The following is a 15,175-nucleotide window of genomic DNA, read 5'->3' as shown; positions in this document are numbered from 1 at the left end:
GTATATATACAACTCGCATCCATATAAATTATATGGAAGGAATGTTAACGTATGCGGTTAATTCATTAAAACGCAGAAATGCGCACGATTCTAGATTTGTCTTTATCAAGTGGGCGTATTATACATAACATCCACAAGCGGAATTCAGTCAAAATATCTTGTACTGACTCGAGGGAGTACATCAAGAGTTTACAGCTCATTTACAAAACTATAAATTATCAGACAGTCCGAGTTCCCCGTGGCGCTATATATGCACCGGGGAATGTATCCTAGGTGGTGCTGGCGAGGTAACAGACCGATTCGCACGTGAGGCCTGCTCGCGTTTACCTTCCTCCAGTTGCTTCTCGAGCTGCTCTTTCAAGACTAAAAGCTCTCTTGTTCTTTGATAGACCGGATCCTTTAAACAAGCAAAAACAGGTATATGTGCATGCATATATATATATATGTATGATGAAAATATTTTATAATTTGTTAACTGTTTAATATGATGATTCTATTGAATATTGTTATTACCTGTTGTCGCATACTGGGGTTCCACCTACAATATAGACTTTTCCATGGTTTGATATACCGCATACTAGCAACGGGCATTAGAACAAGCTGATAATTCGTACCGGATCGGTAAAGTGGATTCAAATAAAGAGGTAATTGACTGTTGGTATATGACCAGAGAGAAACTGTTCTTTGTTTCACTTGTTCTTGCATTCTTTCACGTTCACTGTAAACATAAATTTATATGATACGTATACACAACAAATATAAAACGCAAATTATTTATCTATAATAGTACCTGCTAAATAAGAACGTGCCAAATCTGCAAGAGTAGAGATGATCGAGAATAGTGATTAAAAAATGTTCATTAAATTCGAAAGCGTTTGGGAATTGCCGCATTATTTGCCAAACGCAATCGATAAATTGTAAAAACACCGGCGATCTATCTGCATCGCTATGATGTTCATCTCCATGGCCTATCCTCTAAAAAAATCATTACTAATTATAGTCAATGCAACGACTAGATAGAACATCGTATAAAAACAATTTTAAAAAATCAATTTACCTGTTGAAATTTATGCCCAAAACTAAGCCACTCTTTTTCTATTAGAACTTCGAATCCTTTGACTGTTCTATAATACGGATCTAACATTAACATTGCGAGCGCTGTAAGCTAAAAAAAGAGTTAATGATAATGTGCATAATAAATATAATAATCTCATTTTTTCGATCTTCAATACTCAAGATTAATCAATTGAAATATGAGAAATTTGTCGAGCATAATTAGATTAAATTATTGTTATTTGTTACTTAAGATCGTTTCTGTGATCAAAGAAATGGATTTTTAAGAATAAATTGTAAAGCACATTTTGATGTTAAAAAATATATTTACATAATTTTATATCTAAAACTTATATAAAAGATTGAGATAAATTTTTAATTAAAATAGCCCACAAAGAATGTTTTATCCATTCATTCTCAAAAACGCATTTCATTGTCAAATGAAACAATCTCTTAAAAATAAAATAAATCAACTAAAATTAAACAAAGTGTTTACCTGTGCTGTTCGATCCCATCCATCAGAACAATGGACCAGGACTGAAGTCTTGTGATTTTCAACTTTATCCACAATTCTCACAGCCCCAGCGAGAACACATTTAATATGCTTAAGCCACATAGTTGATTCGATACCCGATAGCCATCGAGCTTCGTCAATTGTAGGAAAGCATAATTCTGAAACAAAGTCATGTAGACTAATAAAAAAGAAAGAGAAAAAAACTTTCTTTCTTTCTCTGAATTGTGTATTAACCTAATTGTAACAATTCTGATACCTTTTAACTTCCTGAGACTTTCTCTCATGACATGTATATTGTGAATATCGAGAAAGACTAATTCTGCATTCTGATAAGCGTCTTCACTTTCATATCCACCGCCTTTCGCTTTGTTCGCTATCGCATTTGGCATCGGTCGTGCATCCATAATAAAAAGTTTGTGACTTTGTGCGTTAGCATCCATTATCAGCTGGACATACCTCTCGTCCTCGCGACTTCGTTTGCCCCCGACACCTACTAATGGCTGAGCGCAACGAGTTATCGTCGCTTGGCTTTCCGGATGAATCCACGAGAGAACCGGCAGTCTACCTCTACTCCGAAAAGACGCGGAGGCTTGAAGATCCTCATCGGTCGCTGCGGCAGGCACTGCCCAGACAGCTGGATAACTGTCGCATAGTGAATATGTATCATTGATTTTGGATATTTTCCACATGTCGTTATTTACACCCTGAAATTCCACGAGAAACAGTATAAAATTTTAAACAAATTGTTATAATAATGTAGCGTTATAGAATCCTCGAATTTTTAATAAAATGCTTCCTCTTAATTTGTAATTACATATCTTTACTTACCATTCTCTTTAATTCTGCAATAGGTTCGTAAACATTCCAACCATTTTCGGAAAAAGTCTCAGAGTATTCGAAGGCGAAGAGAGGTAATTTGTGAGATAATGGAAAAGAATATTGTTGTAATTTCTCGAATACGTCTCGTCTGGAATGGTTCTCCTGCTTGTGAGCAAATCTGAGATTCCTCATATCTTTACAAAACACTTCAATCCCGTAAGAATTTTCCCCTCGACTCGACGCACCGCCAACTTTTTCAATTCGACTAACAACTCCCAACGGCACTTCAACAACGTAAGGCGTTTCTCGATCTATACTACGAAAGTGAAGTTTGTAGTTCGTAACACTAAGGATTCCTCTGGCAGGCCCTGAGTAAGGACACAAGTAGGTAACTTCGTGTGCAATGCCTTGTACCCGTTCTCCATTCAAGAGTGGTGGTCCCGTATCTCCTCCAGACAAATTCTAAACAAAATAATAATATAAGTATTCAACTCTAAATATGATGCGATAAAGAAAGATTTTTCATAACTTCATAACTTCAACAGAAAATACAACAATAAATGTATAAAAGTAAAAGTGAAATAATAGAAAAATATGTTATACACAAGCAAATGCAGTACTTTAAAGAAAATAAATTTCATTATTTGTCAAGCATCATTGAATATTTATACAAATAAAAAAATGTTATAATTGTATGAACAAAAATAAAAATTCTGCACTTAGATTGAGCACGAACTCACTTTTACTTGATTATCTTTTTTAGCCTCTAGAGCAGAGACTATGTTATTATCTGTTGAAGTGGAGCTTGAAGAAAAACTTTTTGAGTGTGAAGCTTTTTCCCAACTCTCCTAAAGAAATTTATAATTTATCCAAGATTTAGTAAATAGTACGCTATATTATTGGTCTATGTCATCAGTGTTAAATAAACTATTTCATACCGATTCCTGACCCATTTTTGAATTAAGCGAATTGCTCTTGCTGTCTGAATTAAGGGAATCTGAACTGGCATTCTTGGAATTGCTTTGCTCTGCACCTAGAAGTTCTGCACTGCCCCTCTTTTCCATACTTGTATCAAAGACAGTCTCAAATTTCTCTACTTTCGTTGCAATGACATTCTTATTTTTAGCTTCATTTATTACTATCTATGATTATAGAACCCGTTTGCACCTGTATACAAATAATTATAATAAATATGTAATTTAAACGAAGCACACGAAAAGTTAATACTTTTTTACACTAATCCTAATTTTAAAAAAATTAAACTGACAATATCAAAATAACAATAATCTAGATATTAAATGAGATAGAACATCCATACTTGCAAGTATCTAGCGGTGAATAATATTCAAATATATTTTGGATACGATAAAGATAAAAAAAAATGTGAAAAAAACGTAAAGAATAACATAATTAAACATGTTTCTATATGCTTTCTTAATTTTTACCTCTGTGACATAACCTCACGAAATTTGCAACGATTGTGATAATATGATAAAATAATGTTAACTACAACGAGTTCATAATGAAATTATTGGTGCGCGATATTAATGACATATACTTTCACAGATAACTTACGACGAAAAGAAAATTTAAGAGTACAATTCAATTGAAATTGGAAGCAAAACATGCCGTGCCACGCCCAGAGATATATAGGTTGATTTATGTCTTCGAGACGAGCAACAATTTCGGCTGCATCGAGATCCGTTCAATACGTCGAATACAAACCTGCATCACTTTGTATTTATGCAATGTATCTCGTAACGTCCGCTTCTGTCAGTGCAACGTACTTTTGACAGAAGCAGCCATTTCGCATGCAAATCTCGACAGGTGACGCTGTGCTCCTCCTCCTAATATGACTTAGTTTACATCCAGCCGTTCAATCCCGATTAACTTCGGAATGAAGTAATATTTCTTAAGTGTAAACGGATTAATTTCGATCCACTTTAATCCTCTTTTCTTAGCGGAGTAAGATCAATCCGGTGTAAACGCTCCCTAAATCTACTTCATTTTGAAGTGAACCGGGATTGGACGGCTAAGTGTAAACTAAATCTATGAGGTATGTTCCATTTGATGCTCACAATGCTCTTAAAACAGGTGTCAGAATAGAAATTGAGATTGAGATTAGACTAGATTTTAGAACCAATCAGAAAAAGAAACTTAATCGCAGTTTTAATGAACTTCGTTCAGATTGGTCAAATTCCAATCTAGTCTCAATCTCAATCTCTGGGGGTCAATCATGTAACTTTTCCCCCTAGGGCGGAAATGTGAAAAGTGAAAAGTTTCACGTGAACTTACGATCATGTACGATTTTGCGGGATCATGTAACTCTCTCAAACGTGAAAATGTGAAATTTTTCACGTGAACTTTTTCGCCATGTACCTTGGTGGCGGAAAGGCGGAAATCTAGGGAATTAATAAATATGCTTCGGAATTAGAGAAGATTAGGGCTGCGTTAGGATTAAGTGTACGTAGTACAAATACAATTGGTTATTAAAAGATGTATATAATACTGTACCAATAATTTTCATTAGCTATAAAACCTATGAAACTATGTTTCATGATTTCACTTTCCACGTATCCAAGCTATATACATAATCGCTGTACGTGAAAAGTTTCACGTGAAATGTCAAGGTGTGAAAAATGAAAAGTAAAAAGTAAAAAATGAAAAGTGAAAAATTTCACGTAAAGTTACATAATTGACCCCCCTAATCTGATATGGACATTAAAATCAATTGTTAAAGTTCAAATCAATTGTTAAGGATAAGTGATATTCATGAACATTGTGAGCACTAAATACATTTCGATTTGTTTAGTATTGATACTTTGTATTTCTGAGTTCTGTGTCTCATGTTATGTGACCATTCCATATTAACAAATAAAAAAGCAAGGATAAGTGGATTATAAAGATGCAGTTTTAAATAAAATTAAATATGAGCAAATTATAAATATATACATGTATATATATTTGTTTAAAAAATATTTGAGTAATAATAAAGAAATTAATATTACAAGCTAATTGTTTAAAATTTTAGCTATCATGTATTGTTATGTGAATTCTCATAAGATTGTTGTCGATCTTTAATAATACTCTCGTCGACTCAATCTATTATATAAATCTATAGTCTGATAAGCTTGAATCCTTGAACAAAGTATAAAATAGTGGATAAAATATATAGAATCAAGACTATTTTGATAAATATGTGGAAAAGAGAAAAAAGATATGTGAGTAGTAGCAATTCAAACACCATGAGGCAGTTAAAAATTTTATATTGGGTCGTTCGGAAAGTAATTTCGTTTTTTCCTACGTGTGTCGTTAGTTGTATTCCTAATCAGCTAACTTTTGTAAGAAATTCCTAAGACGACCGGCGGATGGTGCTAAAATTATCGTTCATGTGGAGGAGGAGTGCTGCCGAGGATAAATGATTTCGATGAGTTAAGAGTCGGCAGGAGTGACGGGCTAACTCCGACTTAATCTAAAATGATTATCTACTCCTTATCTACAGTGCAGATATGTATCTGTACTCAATTATATTTTGTCTTATAGAAATGATGTTTCGTCACGAAACTTTTAAGATAATTTCTTTTACAATTACGAAGCTACTTACAGAGCGAATTTTTGTAATTTAGCTCTTAAATAATTAAAATAAATGTAACTATCTACTCCTTATTTACAGTGCAGATATATATTGATGTACACCCATATATTATCTCGTAGAAGCAATATTTTGCCATGAGTCTTTTTCTACGTATTTTTTATAAAATTATGACTCTTGCTACAGAACCGGATTTTGCAATTTGGCTCTTAAAAAAAATTTACAATAGATGAAAATATTTGCACCTTATTGTCCTATAATGCAAATTTATTTACGCATAAATGGATTAATTATTTTTTCACACATTTTCTTACAAAAATCATTCTGTAACTTTCATCAGGCAAATATTCTGATTATAAATATCATAATTATTAGGTGTACAAAAAAGTTCTGAGCTTTAGATTTCATACAACCGAAATAACAATTTAAACTTTATATATCTTCCCGCTCTGTTTTAAAGCATTGACATTTGGCCTTCTAAAATGCCATACGGTTTGGCGTTTGATGCACATAACCTCAAAAATCAGTAGTGTTCACGATGGCAATAACAAAAGAGCATATTCGATTTTCCATTCACTTCGCGTTTCATCTGAAGAAAAATGCTGCTGAAGCCACTGCAATGATTTGTGCTGCATATGGAGAAAACGCTGTAAGTCATGCTACATGTAAAAGATGGTATCAAAAATTTCGCCAAGGAGATTTCAGTCTTGAAGATGAACCGCGTGCTGGACGTCCTCAAAAGATTGAAACGGACGAATTGCAAGCACTGCTGGATATAAACTCTACGCAAACTGAAAAGGAGCTTGCAGAACAGCTTGGCGTTACGCAGCAAACCATTTCCGTACGTTTACATACGATGGGAAAGGTTCGGAAGGAAAGCAGATGGGTTTCCGCATGAATTGTCCGAAGACAACAAAAATCGTCGGCATGACACTGCGTGACTCACTTTGCTTTCAAAGTTCCGGAAAAAAGATTTTCTGCACAAAATCATTACAGGCGATGAAAAGTGGATTCTTTATAATAACCCTAAACGTAGAAAATCATGTGTTGACCCTGATCAACCTTCGACATCGACGCCAAAGCCCAATATCCACGCCAAGAAGGTTTTGCTCTGTATCTAGTGGGATTGGAAAGGTGTATTGTATTATGAGTTATAACTGGGTGAAACAATCACAGCAGACCGCTACCAACAATAATTGACCAATTTGAGCGATGCATTAGAAGAAAAGAAGCCTTTACTGACCAAGGATGTCGTAAAGTGATCTTGCTTCATGACAATACTCGACCACATGTTACGAAAGCGACTCAGGACCATATCTTTGCGTTAGGCTGGGAACTTCTCCCGCACGCGGCGTATAGCCCAGACATGGCGCCTTTCGATTACTACCTATTCCGGTCGCTGCAGCATCATTTGGCTGATACACATTTCGTGAGATTTGAAGAGATACGAAAATGCATTGATGATTTTATCGCTTCGAAGCCGGTAAGCTTCTACTGTCAAGGAATTCGCAAACTACCCGAAAGATGGCAAAAGGTCGTTGATGCAAACGGGGAATATTTCGCTGATTAATATTTTTGTTTGTTTTTGAATAAAGATTGAATTTTACAAAAAAAAGCTCAGAACTTTTGTAACTTTTTTTCAAACTTCTCTCAGACAATTTCACAATTAATTTAGAAGTGTACTGCCACCATTGGACAAATTGAGTGATTTCACCAGGCAGAAGAAACCCAAACAACAGAAAAGTAGTGTTCCACCATGATAACGCCAGACTTCATACAAGTTTAATAACTCGCCAGAAACTGTTACAGCTTGGATGGAATGTGCTTTCGCACCATATTCGCCAGATTTGACACCCTCCGATTATTACTTATTTCGATTTTTACAGAACTCTTTAAACGGAAAAACATTTAACTCCAATGGAGATGTCAAAAATCACTTGGTTCAGTTTTTTGCAAGAAAAGATCAAAAGTTCTATGAGCATAAAATCATACAACTACCAAAAAGATAGCAGAAGATATTGGCTCAAAATGTTCAATACATAATTGACTAAAATATTTATAAACTATAAAAAAGTTCATTTTTCTGAAAAAAAAAACGAAATTATTTTCTGAACAACCCAATATATACTTTTCTTATATAGATAATAACAATTTATAAAAAATTCAACAATTATATTTTATGAAATATTGTATTTATTTTACTTAAATTATGTATTATATATTAGTTTATTACATCAACTTTTTTATGTATTAACTTTTTCAATAATACATATCGATGTTTCTTTATTTGATCAACAAGATTTTTCTATTTCAATTCCATAAGTAAAGATTGTAAATTAGAAATTTTTTTTCTCATATATCTAATTTTTCGTTTTCGAACATTCAATTCTTTTCTTAAGGCTTTTATTTCTTTTACTGCCATTACTCCATAATACCTAGCTTCAGATGGATTATGACAAATTACATTCCAATTCACGTCTCCAATGTATCTTATTCTATGTTTAGATTTAACATCAGTATGGCTAGGATAATAATATCTATATTAGGAAAAATATATTTATTAAATATTTTATATATAATAAATTTATATATATGTAAGAAAACTCTTTTGAAAAGGAACATAAAGTTAATATTTTTAATGTTATTTTTTAACACATTTGTATGAAATATTTTTTAAATAATATAATACAGAAAATTATATATTTAAATAAAAATTATGTTTATACGAATATTTTAATTTTACCTTTTTCTATTGTCTTGTGCTATTTCTTCAAAAATTAAATTTTCATCTTGATTAAATTCAGATTCTTCATTAGATTCTTCAGTGTTTTTTATTCTGTTGAGAATACTATTTATATTTTCTTCGAAAAATTATTTTTAATCTAAACCAATATTTTTTTATTTTTATATTTCATTAAAAAATAATAATTATATATTCTATTTAAATATACATACTGTTGCATGTTATTTTGTAATAGCATTTGTTCTTCATTAGATAATTTATCTTGTTTATCAAATGTTGTCTTTGTTTCATTATGTGTCAAAACTAATTTATTATATGTTTTTTCACTGTTTATTATATGTTTGTTCTAATTTCTTCTAATTTATTATATGTTTGTTCACTGGTTGTGTTATCAGTACAAAAACTCATATTGATTTGTAGTTCTGTTTCTGTTAATTCTGAATTATTTACTATAAAAAAATATACATTTATAAAATTATTAAGACATTTATTTCATGTTAATTTTATATTAAATTAGAAACATCTTTAATTCAAAAAATTACCTTCAATATCGTTATTTTCACTCTCAGGACATAAATACAATGTTGGAACAGCTGCAGGTAGCAAAAATCTTCTCTGTTCGACAATGCCATAACGATAATATTTTGCTTCAAAATGTTTTGAACATAACCTGGCATTTTTGCCGACAGTTATTCTATTAATAGCTTTAAGCCATAATAAATATTTCTCAGGATCCTTAGGAAACCTATAAAACATTTATCATCTTCATAAATATAAACATTACATTATCTAACCTTTTCTCATATATCATATCTCATATGTTGCATTATATATATATATATATATATGTATGTATTATATATATTATATATTATATGTATATATTATATATATATTTTATATATATATATATATATATATATATATAAATGTTAATTTTACTCACGCGTGAGTTGATATGTTTGTGTTGATAGTTTTATCTTTACACAACATGCATGAAGAAACCATATTTATTAATTTTATATTACATATAATAATTCTAATTTTAACTATTGTTTGTATATTAACAGCATTAACTTTTATAGGTTGGCTCTACAGCGCATGCGAACGGAATTTAATCGAGATTAAAGTATGGTGGCGTTTTGATATTCATTTAAAATCAGCATTGAAAATCTATAATATATGTAACATAAACTATATATTTCCAGTATTGGCAATGAATATCGAAATACAGGGCTGCGTTCGGATTTCTCACTCGGATGCTTTCTCTCTCTCTTTATTTCACTCTTGTGTCATCGCTTTCACTTCAATGCAGCGAGTTCATTCGGGTGAAGAATCAAAACGCAGCCCTGCATACTAATTTATGAAAAAAACAAAAGAGAATGCACAAGATCTTGGAGAAATCGATCAAGACAATATGACAATGATATTTTCCAAAGATTCTCAGATATCACTTGTTCTGTTTAGGATGTATATATAACAATATGGGTATCTTTCTTTCTACTATTTTTTTATTGAATTTTGTCCAGAAGGGAACAATAGCACATTTTATATAAATTGGAAATATTTTGAATGTAATGCAATTTTTAAATGTATAACGCTGTGTATAAATGTCGTTATGTGTAAAGTTGAATTATTATACGTGTAATAAACTATGATTTCTACTTGTCTTTATTACGCAAAACAAGGTAAATTGAAAACAAATATCAGACGCCAAATATCATATGGCCTCGTCTACATGAGTCGCCTCTACCTATACATTATCTTATCCTTCTCTATTTCTGCGAAGCAGTTTTTCTAATTCAATGTTCCATTCAGTGTTATATATAATGGAATGTAATATGGCGCTGCACGTTCCGGTATTGTCAGGGTTCAGGGTTAGTGATTTGATTGCAACTGCTACAATATGTCGAAGCTTCTATCTGGAAAATTGGCATTTGTTACCGGTAAAATTTTTTCATACTAATTTAATTAATTAATAAATTTTAGGTTATAGCGATTTTTCCTAAGTAATACGTCCATTTATATCTATATTTTATATCTTTGATAATTATGAAATATTTTTATATTTATAATTTATATATTTTATTTATTTTATATTTATTTGTTTAAAGATTTAGATTAGCGCGCTGTATAATAATTAAATATATATCACTTGGCTATAGTTTACATTGCGTTCCGATATTCATTGTCAGTGAAAATCTATAGTATATGTGACACTAATTATACATTTTTAATATTAAAATTGGAACGCAGCCTATATATATAAATAGTGACAAGTCATCATTTGTCATTTATTTTAGCTAATCAATTGATTAGCTAAACTTTCGAAGCATTTAAAATGTAAATCTTATTTATGTTTAATATTTATTCTCAATATGCGCAATATCCTTATCAATTCTATTTAGAAAAAAAATGTGTCAAATTTAAATATATATAACTTAATATATATCGCTTTTTTCAATTTTTATCTACGATTTTTATCTACGATTTTATCTCTGATTTTTATCTCTACAATTTGTATTGTAGAGATTGTTTATCTCTCTGTTTATTTGTGGATAATATTTGTAGATAAAATTTAAACGTGTCATTTAGATAAACAAAAGTAATATATGAACTATGGTGGATTCCTCGAGATTATTATTTTATGTTTTTTACATTCTCTTTTATGTATATATATTTTTGTTTATATATTTTATAATTATTTAAATTAATTTAAACGTACAGAAATAATTTTAATATCTTTGCAATATCATGAGAAATTATCTGATAATCTCGAGGTATTTTAAAAGGAATTTTTTATATTAAATAAATTAAATAAAAGAAGAATAAATTACTAATTGAAAATGATTGAGAATAACAATTATATTTGGATGACAAGAAAATCATGAATATATTTTTAAGGAATATTTAAAAAAAACTTTAAAGAATAATTTCAAAAAAATTATGTAATTTATATAATAAATGAACTTCTGTTGAAATGTATGGAATGTATGGAAATGTATGGAATGTTGAATGTTATATAGATTTTTTATTATCAAGATTAATCCAAAAATATAAAATCAGTCTACATAAAATTATTATATTAATTAAAAGAATTATGAAAATATTACTGATACATATTTATATAGACATTTATATATTTGATATTTGATATTTTCTTTAATATTCATGCATATAATATGTAAACTATTCATATATAGACACATAAACCTAAAATGTATCACATAATTCTGACTTTTTCAATCATATTACAGGTGCTGGAAGTGGCATTGGAAGAGAAATATGTCGAATTTTCGCTAAAGAAGGTGCTCAAGTTATTGCAACTGACCAGAACATCAAAAGTGCTGCAGAAACTGTAGCCACTTTAGAAAGTCTGTATATTTTTATTAATTGATTTATATTTTCATTAAAAATTGAGATACACAAAATACATAGAATAGATTTATGTATTTGCCACATCAACATCTTATTTCTAATTATAGAATTTTATGACTCTAATTCAGTTCCTAAATCTATTGATGATTTAACAATTTTATTAATTTCATTTTATCCTACAGTTATTTATTGCATTATAAATCATTAATGTATTCTTCTAGATGTTGGACATATTGCATTAAATGTTGAAGTTTCTGATCGAAAAAGTGTGGAGACAGCATTTCAAGATGTCTTAAAACAATTTTTAAAACCACCCACTATCATCGTTAATTCAGCAGGCATTACGCGAGATAACTTTTTAGTGAAACTCAGCGACAATAATTTTGACAACGTAATTAAGGTCAATTTAAAGGGTACCTTTCTTATTATGCAAACTGCTGTCAGAGCAATGATAGAGGCAAATGCAACAAAAAATTCCTCGATTATTAATATTAGTTCGATTGCTGGTAAACATGGAAACATTGGGCAAAGTAATTATAGTGCGTCAAAAGCTGGAGTAGTAGCTATGACAAAGAGCGCTTCTATGGAATTTGGAGAGTATATATCTTACATATATAAGTATTAATTTATTTAAAATATTTTCTAACATATAAGATAAATATATTGTATCTATTTTACAGATTTGGTATTCGAGTAAACGCAGTAGCGCCTGGTTTTATAGATACTCCTATAACTGTAACTGTACCTGATAAAATTAAAGAAGTTTTTATTAAAAAAGTACCATTACGAAGAATTGGGAAGCCACAAGAAGTGGCAGAGGTTGTTGCATTTTTGGCTTCTGATAAAAGTTCTTACATAAATGGAACATGCATCGAAGTTACTGGTGGAGGATATTAAATTTCATGATTCAATATGTTATTGGCAATATGAATTCGGATTGCTCACCTAATCGCTCACGGTATTTACAAAGTGCGCATAATAAAAAAAAATAAGTTAAATGAAATGACATTTAATAATATTATTTAAAAATAATGGGAAAGTAATGTAAAATGCTAATATTGCACATCAACAGGTCTGAATAAGGACATATAACTGTCTCAGGATAAACAATTGTATAGTATCGTTTAGCTGATTAATTTTACAAAAGTATCTCCTTTTTTGACCAATTTTATACTGATATCAACATAGCAGAATATAAATATTTCATAATTAAGATGTGATACACGCACTTATTAAACATATGCACATTTTGATACATATAATTTATACAAAAATATACGATATAAGTCCAGTATGTTGAAAAAGAAACATGTAAAAAAGGTCTGATAAACAAAAAGGAAAAGTTAAGATGATCGATATTTTCTCTCGATAGCCATCCATAATTTATCGCAATCATTTTTAAAATTATCTTTAAAATCATTCCATTGAAAAAAAATGTCTGAAACTGAATTTATTATATATCATAACATAGATTGAAACTTTAATATATATAAATTTCTAATTAATTAATCTTTAATTAATATATATAAACTTGTTAATATGAAAATTATTAAACTATTTAAAATTGAACTGCTCACGTCCCCGAGCAGCATTATTACTTAGCAGAATGTCGACCAGACGTTAGCCACTGTTGATTCGATAGTTTGCCAACCAATTTGTGCTACTCGGATCTTAGCATACTGTGTATCTTGTTATGTTTTGAAAATATATTTTTTAATATAAATAAAAAATTCATTTATAACGAAAATTATACATCTATTAATAATATTTTAATGAAATTATGTGAATAGTGTATAATAAATTGTAATACTGTATAATAAATTTAAATATTTTGTGATATAATGTATTTTTCAAAGATTAAGAATAAAATAAAACAAAAAATCAAAGATTACATAAAAAGAAAAGTATTGTTTTCTTAATGTTCAGTTCATGAACAGTTCTAAACTATATTGCTTACACAAGCAAATTATAGTTCATTATAATACGTATATATTGTCATAATTTATTTTCATTATTTTTTAACAACTATCATTGTATAGAGAATAGATCAATAGATCATTGCTATTTTTTTTTTCATAAATAATGCTAAATATTTTCTGCATTTATATATAATATATTTGAAATATTTATACGAAATATATAAAAAATGTTCTAAAATTATCATATAGGCATTAAACGAAAGTTATTTTTTTTTTAAAGTATTTTCAGCATGACAAATGAATAATTCTAGAAATAGAACTAAAATAGTCTAACTATAATCTAATAGTTTAAATATAATCTAATAATCTAAATATAATCTAATAATTTAATAATATAGTCTAAATTTAATCTAAATAATATAGTCTAAATTTAATCTAAATAATATAGTCTAAATTTAATCTAAATATCGTTATAAAAAGAAAAAAAATAATTTAATTAGGATAGATGTAATATGATCGAACATATAACACACTGATTTGATGCTGTAAATATTACTTTAATTCCTAAAAAGAAATTTTTTTTCTAATGCTGAACCTTTAAATAGCTTGTTTTTAAGTTATTTTTTTTTTTTATTTTATTTCTGCGACGTTACGAGCGACGAGCAAGTCATCGTCAAAGAGCTCCGTAAGCGAAAAAAGTTTCAGCATGACTGAACAACCAATGATAGTTTGTCAAAGAATTGGTAAGAGAGAAAGAGAAGACGTCCTCTAATAGTATGAAATTTCACGGTGAAACTTCTAGGTTCCGTCATTAATCTGACACGAACTCATGCGAAGCGATGCTGAAAATTTTGCAATTCATAATCCGAAACCGCATCGCACTGCATCTTGCTCTCTGCAGATTATTATATTACTTTACTTTAATTACATAAGTTTAACTTCACAAAACTGAATTAAATGACAATAATTTGAAATTTAGTTGAAATTAAAATTTCAAATGAATTAAAAAAAATTTTAATTTCAACTAAATTTCAAATTATTAATTTCAAAAGTTAAGTTGCAAATTATTAACTTTTTTAATTTCTAATTAATTAACTAGTTAACAAACTACAACGCGAAACATGGCATTTCCTCGGCAAGCAGGATCTTGATTGCTT

The 15,175-nt window shown here is 29.6% G+C and overlaps 3 protein-coding genes across 9 annotated transcripts; 1 reads left to right on the top strand and 2 right to left on the bottom strand.

The window, feature by feature from the left end:
* Window positions 1-79: 79 nt before the first annotated feature.
* On the bottom strand, window positions 80-4,338 carry mtm (phosphatidylinositol-3-phosphate phosphatase). 4 transcript variants are annotated; one of them, XM_089083751.1, is made up of 10 exons: window positions 4,016-4,338; window positions 3,325-3,553; window positions 3,127-3,234; window positions 2,396-2,848; window positions 1,824-2,271; window positions 1,550-1,725; window positions 1,058-1,165; window positions 791-975; window positions 514-718; window positions 80-397 (listed from the first exon to the last, which is right to left on the bottom strand). In XM_089083751.1, the coding sequence occupies exons 2-10, from the start codon at window positions 3,448-3,450 to the stop codon at window positions 245-247; spliced, it is 1,962 nt and encodes a 653-aa protein (XP_088939877.1). In that variant the 5' UTR covers window positions 3,451-3,553; window positions 4,016-4,338; the 3' UTR covers window positions 80-244. The 4 variants fall into 4 exon arrangements, with proteins under 4 accessions (XP_088939877.1, XP_011634642.1, XP_011634643.1 ...); XM_011636340.3 differs by having other exon boundaries at window positions 4,112-4,337; XM_011636341.3 differs by having other exon boundaries at window positions 3,962-4,105.
* Window positions 4,339-8,148: 3,810 nt separating this feature from the next.
* On the bottom strand, window positions 8,149-10,099 carry LOC105425539 (uncharacterized). 2 transcript variants are annotated; one of them, XM_089083637.1, is made up of 6 exons: window positions 9,668-10,099; window positions 9,264-9,466; window positions 9,095-9,170; window positions 8,934-9,047; window positions 8,722-8,826; window positions 8,149-8,515 (listed from the first exon to the last, which is right to left on the bottom strand). In XM_089083637.1, exons 1-6 carry the CDS (start codon window positions 9,727-9,729, stop codon window positions 8,284-8,286), a joined length of 792 nt encoding a protein of 263 aa, XP_088939763.1. In that variant the 5' UTR covers window positions 9,730-10,099; the 3' UTR covers window positions 8,149-8,283. The 2 variants fall into 2 exon arrangements, with proteins under 2 accessions (XP_088939763.1, XP_088939764.1); XM_089083638.1 differs by having other exon boundaries at window positions 8,722-8,814; window positions 9,668-10,096.
* A 129-nt stretch (window positions 10,100-10,228) lies between these two features.
* LOC105425524 ((3R)-3-hydroxyacyl-CoA dehydrogenase) lies at window positions 10,229-14,003 on the top strand. 3 transcript variants are annotated; one of them, XR_967652.3, is made up of 5 exons: window positions 10,229-10,667; window positions 11,979-12,095; window positions 12,321-12,696; window positions 12,780-13,057; window positions 13,172-14,003. XR_967652.3 is itself a non-coding variant. In XM_011636343.3 (4 exons), exons 1-4 carry the CDS (start codon window positions 10,628-10,630, stop codon window positions 12,994-12,996), a joined length of 750 nt encoding a protein of 249 aa, XP_011634645.1. In that variant the 5' UTR covers window positions 10,234-10,627; the 3' UTR covers window positions 12,997-14,003. The 3 variants fall into 3 exon arrangements, 1 of the variants encoding a protein (XP_011634645.1); XR_967651.3 differs by having other exon boundaries at window positions 10,230-10,667; window positions 12,780-13,068; XM_011636343.3 differs by having other exon boundaries at window positions 10,234-10,667; window positions 12,780-14,003.
* Window positions 14,004-15,175: the final 1,172 nt, after the last annotated feature.

Source organism: Pogonomyrmex barbatus, unplaced genomic scaffold, assembly GCF_055798465.1.
Source record: "Pogonomyrmex barbatus isolate J1 unplaced genomic scaffold, ASM5579846v1 scaffold8, whole genome shotgun sequence".
Taxonomy (NCBI): Eukaryota; Metazoa; Arthropoda; class Insecta; order Hymenoptera; family Formicidae; genus Pogonomyrmex; species Pogonomyrmex barbatus.
This window is presented reverse-complemented; position numbering and strand designations above follow the sequence as displayed.